Source organism: Amaranthus tricolor, chromosome 14, assembly GCF_026212465.1.
Source record: "Amaranthus tricolor cultivar Red isolate AtriRed21 chromosome 14, ASM2621246v1, whole genome shotgun sequence".
Classification (NCBI taxonomy): Eukaryota; Viridiplantae; Streptophyta; class Magnoliopsida; order Caryophyllales; family Amaranthaceae; genus Amaranthus; species Amaranthus tricolor.
In genome coordinates, this window is record NC_080060.1 from 11,330,301 (window position 1) to 11,338,916 (window position 8,616).

The following is an 8,616-nucleotide window of genomic DNA, read 5'->3' on the forward strand; positions in this document are numbered from 1 at the left end:
GTGAAACAAAGGCAACACCTAATAAAGATCATCAAACGTTTGTTTCATAGGCTATTGGTGAACAAATCATACAAAGGGGTAAATTTGGTATTTTATGAGAATAATGATTTATTTCAGTATAGTTCATTATAATTCATAATAATTGATTTTGATCTAAGATTCTACAACTCTATAATAAAAAATAGACGAGCGATCAAGATCTTATGGAAGATCTTAACAATTGTAGGATTGTATGATCCTACTAAGACCAATAATATTAGTCATAGGATCATAATGCGTTTCTAAAGTCCTACGATCTATGGATCCGATTATACTAGGGTAGTCTCAATCATAAAAAATTTATTATTATCTAGCTTTTACTTATATATAAATATAAGTTATACATCGTCATTATGATTATGAAAATTTATGTGATTACTGATTTACAGTTCGTAAATGATTATTAAACGTATTCTCATTAATCAATTCAAAGATAAAGTCAAATAAATTTTTATTTAAATTCAAAACTTTAAAACCAATTTGAACAAAAATAATTGATAATCAATTATTCTATAGATATCAAAACATAATTAACTATAAGTTAAAAAGATAGTCATTGACTTATGATTATGAAAATTCATATACTTAGTGATTCATATTTCGTAAATAATTATTAAAAGTATTCTTTTTAATAACTAGATGCAGTCAAATAAATCTTTATTTACAAGTCAAAATTTTAAAAATATATCAATATGAACAAATATGATTGATAATCAATTATTCTATAGCATATCAAAAACATATAATAGGATCTTACAATGCTATGATTCGATTTTATTGATTTTAATCCTATCTTCTTATCGATCCTAGGTAGGATTTTTTGATTCTAAGAACAACCTTGATCGAAATCAATAAACAGTAAATTTTAACTCTAAAACTTTTTCTTGTTAGCTCATTACAATATCATGTTTCACTTCATACCAAAAGAAATCCAATTACCTACCTTAATTCCATAAAAGAAACCAGGCTAAAAGTCTGTTATTGAAGGATTCGAAATTTAAATAAACAGGATCCCATTCCCAAATCCCAGGTGTACTACACTACAGGAAACAACCAAAGAACACCATAGCATTTGACTCTTCTACACTGAAAACAAGTGTACTAAAAGTATATGCAACCAAAAGAGTAAACAGGGAGCAATCTTTACAAAGAACCTAAAAGATCTCTCTCTATATATATCCAAAACCAAAATATTTCAATACCAAACTAGGATGATGAAGGCTTCATCATCTTCACCTTTTTCAACAGCTCCTTTACTTCATTTTCAAGGTTACATTTTGCCTCCTGTGACATCTTACCATCCTTGTTAGCCGTCTTTGCTAACATCGATGACAACGATTCGAGCTTCTGCCTGATAGAGACCACTTCAGGGGGTTGTTCACTCGGGGGATTCACAGCAGGCGGTTTGGCGGGTGATTTGGCTTCACTTGTTGCCTTAGAAGCTTTCATTTTCTTTTTGTTCTGCACGTCGATTTTCTTTCCCTTCGACGCTGTAGGGTTTAGAACTTTGTAGCTTACTTTCACGTTCCCAAAAAGAGCGCTCTTTCGCATTGTCTTCATTGCAGCTTTGGCAGACGAACGAAGAGCAAACACTATCTTTGCTGTCGATGACTTTGCAATCATCTCCGTTTCTGACTTGTTCACTTCACCAAACTTGGAACACATTTGTATGATAGCTTCCTTTGTTGGCATGGAGAAACCTGCAGGAAATGTAATTATAAGGGCTGTGGATGATGAAGACAGCCCACAGGGTGCTTCATGTTCAGCCTTTGGCTCCAACTTCGGTTCTTCACCCTTTAAGGCACTCTTTTTAACAGGTTTTGACTTGGGTTTCCGCTGATCACCATCATTCCGAACCTTTTCGTTGGATCCATGCTTGGTACCTGACGAATTGCGTACTCTCTTTCTCTTGTAGGAACTATGGTTAGGCCCATCTTTGTAATTTGAGTTCCTGTAGGAATATAGAAATCCCTTGATTGAATCAAAGGACTTATCATTCTTTAAAGATAGTGGATCACGAGCAGCTGAGTGAATTTCACTCAGAACACAATTCAAAGAACCAATACTTTTCACGGGCCCAGCAATTTCAGAACTCGGAGTTGACTGATTTCCTTTGTGCTCTGCATGATCGATCTTCACACGCTTGCAACTTGAGTCCTTGGACAACCTCTGAAACTTTTGAGAACTACATTTCGCTAAGCGAGGAGAGCCCATAAACTTATCAGATTCTTTGTCCATCTTCTCACCTGTCTTGGTAACATCAGAATACGCGAGACCAGCTTGATCTGACCCATTTTCGGAGCACGAACTTCTTTGCCTCTGCAGTTGCATTGTGTAGGGAGGAGACAAGTACTTGCTCAATTTCCTTTCTCTCGGAGAGACCCTCCCGTATACCTCTTCAACCATAGGTCCACTATTAATACTCAGGCTGATACTCTTTTTATTCACCTTAGCCATCATGTCCTTTTTCTGTTGCTTTTCCATCTCACTTCCATCTTTTGTCTTCCTCGCACTTGATCGAGTTATCACTTGACTATCATTTTCGTCATTAGTCTTCCGTATTCTCCTCCCAGACATTCCCATCAACTTCCCTGATTGCTCCACTTCTTTTGGATCTCTGTCATTCCCAACTACCCCACGCACGGATGATTGATCCTCATCAGGAACCCGCCGTCTCTTCTTTCTAGATTTCACTACTGACTTACTTACGGGTGTTTCTCCGTCACTTCCATTAATGTTCCTCTCCAACTCATTTCCTGTGTCAACTACTCCCAACAGCTCAGTAATGGTCTTAGATTTTCTTCCTTTCTGAGAGATATCAAGCGGTGTCAGCAACAGCGACGACCCCTTTTTACCTAGATTCTGATCTACAGTCCCTATGCTATAACCCCCATCATCTGGACCGCCAAAAAAAATTTCACTAGGCACACACTCTCTATCCACAGGATCTTCAATGCTCATGGGTTCACAACATATAGGTAACGAATAACCAAACTTAGCATGAAAAAAGGCGGATAACCAACTCTTTAGCACTGTTAGCTCGAGTGCATTCGTTACAAAACCACAAGTCGCCAAACGTTTGATATCAGCAAGCAATGCAGATGATGTACATTGATCAGCTAAACACATGGAAATCCGTTTCTCAGGAACATAAACCCCTTGTTTGACACCCCCATTGACAACAAAAGGCAGAGAACCCTCAACTTCTTTAGCTCTTGCACATGAACAAGTCATTTGTAGCTTAAAAAGAGTACCAAATTGATTCAAAGCTTCCATTACAGCACTAACAAAGGTTTTCAAACTGCTCTGCTTAGACATCTCTTCAAAATTCTCTTCAAAAGACTTCAACTGAGAAGGATCACACCAAGCAAATGTTCTATCCCCAAAATATGCAACTAAAAGCTGCCCTTCATGCTTGTACTTCAAAGCGAATTCTGATGCATCCGAAGGGTCATATATCCTCCCAGGCCACCAAGGATGACTCTTAATCTTTCCCCAAACAAAATCCCCAACCGAAAAAGTATTTTCTTCATCATCTTCATCAACATCGTCCCTTCCTTTTCGCTTAACCTCCACATCCACACCCTCCATATCCTCTTTCTTAGCTCGATTCCTCGTCCTCTGAGCAATGCTACCAAATTTTGCGCCAGACCCAGTATTTCCATCCAAAATCCCATCTCCATTTCCACCAAATTTGACATACTTATTCTCTTTTGACATTTCACCACCATCATCAACAATATTTTCCTCATTCGTCCCAGTCGAAAGCTCCTTGGAAACACCTACATCTTCCCCACCGACACCACCATCAACGGAATTAACAACCTTAACAGTTTGTTCTTTCAAAACCCCACAATTATTTCCCTGATTTTTCGAAATTTGAGTACTCATACAAGTTGAATTCGTCAAATCTAACTTACAGGATTCTTCCTTTAAAATAGAAGAAACTGTTGCCTTTTCAACTTCAACTAAGGGTTTTTCTACTACCATCTTATCATCCTTGTTATCCATTTATGGAAAGTATAACCCTAAATTTCCTCCCCAAAAATCAAACCTAATTCAAACACAGAACAAAATCAAATTCCAGTCAAATGTTTGATCTTACATGAAATCAAATCATAACCCGCAACTTAAAAAGAAAATAAAAAACCCATAAATATATAGAATCTCAAAAACACGATTAAATTTATAAAAAAAAAAAAAAAACCATTAATAAAATAAAGACAAAAAACAACCCACAAACACTTTATTTGATATGTTTAAGGTTGTAAAGAAGAGAGAGGAAGAGTGGTATTACCTGCTTAATGAGAGAATTTGGAAATCTCCACAGCAGCAGCTCAATGGCTTGACTTGCGTTATTATTACAAAGCCCGAAGATATTTCACGGCTCTCATTTTATTTTGTTTCAACTTCCTGAATAAAGTAGAAGTAGCTCTGCTGTAATAAACCCTTGTTTCTTTCTTGCTGGAAAATATTAATTATAAACTCCATCCATTTTCAATAATTCCTAATTAATAACCATAATTTGTAAATTATAATAAGAAGACAAAAAAAATAATAATAAAATAAACAAAATCAAAAAAGTAAATTAAAATCATAAAACTTCTACCCTATCAAATCCTACCACATAAGGGTGATTTGTTAACTTTACAAATCATTGTTATTTACTTAGACCTCGTCATCCATTTCTGTTGGTGATATTAGTAAAGATGCAGAATGTGCACAAAGGTGATGTTAGTTTTGCAGGTTGTACACAAATGCTATTGTGCAGTTGATGTGTCAAACAGAAGGCTGCCTATTCAAGATCAAGCTACAAGTTCTTCCTATTTTACAAACTGTCTTTAATAAGTACTTATGTAGTTATTGTCTTAGTAAGTTTGTTATGGTGTTAAGATAGTTTGTTAGACTTCGGTTATTTATAGGACAACTGTCAAGTTAGTTATAACTAACTCTTAGCTTGTATCAATCTGTTTCTCTTCTTTAAAGGCTTCCTATAGATATATAACGACATTGTATTCTTTTATTCATTCAATCAATAATAAGAAATTCTTCTTTTATTTTTTTTTCTCAATTCTTGATTGTATTCCATTGCATTTTGTAACATGATATCAGAGCTTTAGTTTTGAACCTTCTATTTTCCAAGAACACACAGTATTAGGGATGCAGGTGGGGGCGGGGATGGGTTCCGGTTTGATGGGTCATGGGGCGGGTACGGGTATAAAATTCATACCCACCGCGGGGATGGGTTTTAGGTGATACCCGCCCCATCCCCGCCCCGCCTCAAGATATGTACAAATTTTGGGACTTTGGATATTTATTTGAGACTTTGGTTATGTGTTTGTTTGAGACTTTGGATATGTGTTTGTTTGAGACTTTAAATATGCAATTGTTTGAGACTTTGGATGTGTGTTTGTTTGAGACTTTGGAGTTTGGATATGTATTATGGGTTTTAAGGCCCAAATGATTGAATATAAATATGTGGCACAGATGGGTATTAAGCGGGGATTTGACGGGTGGTGGGGCAGGAAAAATGGGTATTAGACGGGGATGGATACCCAGATGGGTGGTGGGGCGGGAATGGTTTTAGATACAAACCCATCGGGGATGGGACGGGGAAAAAAATTATACCCGTCGCGGGGATGGGTATTGCATTAACAGATGGGGATGGGGATGGGGATGGGAACTCCAATCCCCGCCCCGCCCTGCCCCGTTTGCATCCCTACACAGTATGTTCTTCAGTACAAGCATAATCCTGTGATCTTTTTCTTTGTGTTTCTGTTCCTCTATTTTTTTAACCCTTTCTACCTTGTTTTTCTTTGTTCTTTTTATGCACAGTAGCACTTCTTTAATGATGGCTAATAGATCTAAAAAAAGGCAAGATCTCACCATGATCCCATCCAGCCCATACTACTTACACCTAACAAACATAGGTCTAAAATTGGTGCCTACTGTGTTTTCTAGTGTGGGTTTCAAAGGTTGAAAAAGGGCGATTTCTATTGCTTTATCGGGGAAGAATAAAATGGTTTTTGTTGATGGATCATTGAAAACATCATCTTCAAGAACAGAACATGGCAAGGCTTGGGACAGAGTGAATGATGTTGTTTTGGGTTGGCTCTTGAATTCTATGGATGAGAAAATTTATCAAAGTGTTTTATGGTTCAATACTGCTAAAGAAGTGTGGGAAAACCTTGAACAAAGGTTTGTTCAGTCTTCATCAGCACAATTGTTCTTTATACAAGAATCTATAAGCAAAGCAGTGCAAACATGTAACATGAGCATTGAAGACTTCTACATAAAGATGAAAAGCTTACGGGATGAGGTTGATGTTATTGATCCTGTAGCAATATGTACATGCTCAGGCTGTTCATGTGAATTAACAAAAAAAACCACTAAAAGCCAACAAGCAGGAAGGCTGATACAATTCCTCATGAATCTTGATACAAGGTATCAACACACAAGGAGCAATATCCTTATGATGAAGGATATGCCAACAGCTTCTGAAGCATATAGGATTCTTACACAGGCACAAACTCATCAAGAACTAAGCAAGGTGAATAATCTTGATAACTAAGAAGGTATAATGCCATATAAAGTGGAAAAATGCAACTTCCATGAAAACAAGAACAAGAACGAGATTGTGCATAAGAAATAAAGGCAAAATACACAATATTTTTGTGAACATTGCAACATACATGCACACCTTATGAGTAAGTGTTGCAAGATCCATGGATATTCTCCAAACTTCAAGAATAATTCATGGAAATGGGAGGAAAATGTACCTAGAAAGGTTAATGCTGTGACTAATGACAATGGTACACAAGGAGACCAAATGGTTGATGCAAACCTTACACAAGAACAGTACAATGCACTGTTGTCCATGTTGTCCAAATATGTTCCTGATGAGCACAAAGAACCAGCAGCATCCAACACAGCACACCTAGCAGGTATGATTTGCTTGCATTCTCAATTTTGCAATGATTGGATTATCAATAGTGAGGCTTCTAACTATATATGGTTTAATTTAAATTTATTTGATGAGTATAAATTGTTAAAGGGAAAGCCACATTATGTTACTGTTCCTGATGAAAGGAAAGTTAGAGTACAATACATAGGTACTGTTGTGTTACAAAACTCCTTAAAGCTACATGATGTCTTATTTGTGCCAAATTTCAGATTTAATCTCATATCAGTCAACAAACATATCAAAGATCTCAAATGCAAAGTTTGGTTCATACTAATAAATGTTTTATGCAAGAATCTTTGATGAAGAAGCCTATGCTTCTTGGTAGAATGAAAAATTCTCTATACTATGTGAAGAATCAAAGCTACAGAAAGGCTTCAAAAATTCACACTTATAATGTTGCTACAAAGAGTCAAATGATCAATGACATTAAGATGTGGCATCTCAGACTTGGGCATATTCCCTTTCATAGCTTGCAAATGCTATTTCCTGATCTGCAATCAGTGTATATCAAAGACATTTTATTTTGTACTATTTATCCCTTGGCAAAACAGTCTAGATTGTCTTTTAGTTCTAGCTCTATAAAAACTAGTGTTGTTTTTCAATTACTTCATATTGATGTTTGGGGTCCTCTAATACATCCTTCTAGACATAAGTGTTCTATATTCATCACCATAGTTGATTTTCAATATTCACTTGGATCTTCTTAATAAAACAAAAGTCTGATTTTTTGACTATATTTGCACAATTTTATGAATTTGTTCTTACACAATTCAATAAAAAAATTAAGTGTGTGAGAACAGATAATGCCAAGGAATTAAGTGAAGGAAAAAAAAAGATTTTTATGATTCCAAAGGCATTGAAAATCAAAATGGTTGTACAAATACACCCCAACAAAATGGGGTTGATAAAAGAAAGCATAGGCACCTCTTGGAAGTCACAAGAGCCCTATACTTTCAATCCAAAGTTCCAATCTCCTTTTCGACAGATTGTGTGCAATGTGCTATTCATCTAATAAAAAAATGTCCCTTGTGGCAGTAAAAGGAAAAACACCATATGAGATTCTTTATTCAAGAAAACCTGACTATAATTTGCTTAGACCTTTTGGATGTTTATCTTTTACATCCACCTTGAACAGGGACAGGTCTAAATTAGATTATAGAGCTGATCCATGTGTTTTCATTGGCTATATCCAAAATAAAAGGGGATATAAACTATATAACCTAAGAACCAAAAAGGTTTTTGTCTCTAGAGATGTTGTGTTTCAAGACAGGTTCTTTCCATATCAATTTCTAACCCCAAATGAAGCTACACAACAATTTTTCTTACCTATTTCTAGCAATGAAAAATTATCTGAACAAATCCCTGATTGTTCAAATAAGAAAGAACAAACACCTAGAACAAAAACTAAAACTAGCTTACATCCTAATTCTAAGGCTAACAGCCCTAGAAGAACAAGGAGGATTACCAAAGCACCCACTTCTTTGCAAGATTATGTTTATGCTAAAGCTAACTCACATTGGTGCAATTTTGTACAACATTTTGCATCAACTGCTAAAGGTAGTCAAATTTCCCAAGACCTCTTATATAAAGAGCCTAGATCTTTCAGAAAAGCC

The 8,616-nt window shown here is 35.9% G+C and overlaps 1 protein-coding gene across 1 annotated transcript; it reads right to left on the reverse strand.

Annotated features, from left to right (window-relative positions):
- Positions 1-996: 996 nt before the first annotated feature.
- On the reverse strand, positions 997-4,490 carry LOC130799834 (PWWP domain-containing protein 3). Its single transcript, XM_057663086.1, has 2 exons — positions 4,337-4,490; positions 997-4,093 (listed from the first exon to the last, which is right to left on the reverse strand). The coding sequence occupies exon 2, from the start codon at positions 4,048-4,050 to the stop codon at positions 1,246-1,248; it is 2,805 nt and encodes a 934-aa protein (XP_057519069.1). The 5' UTR covers positions 4,051-4,093; positions 4,337-4,490; the 3' UTR covers positions 997-1,245.
- Between the last annotated feature and the right edge of the window lie 4,126 nt (positions 4,491-8,616).

Excerpts from the sequence above, each read along its gene's own strand:
- LOC130799834 (XM_057663086.1), bottom strand. The coding sequence starts at position 4,050 with ATGGATAACAAGGATGATAAGATGGTAGTAGAAAAACCCTTAGTTGAA.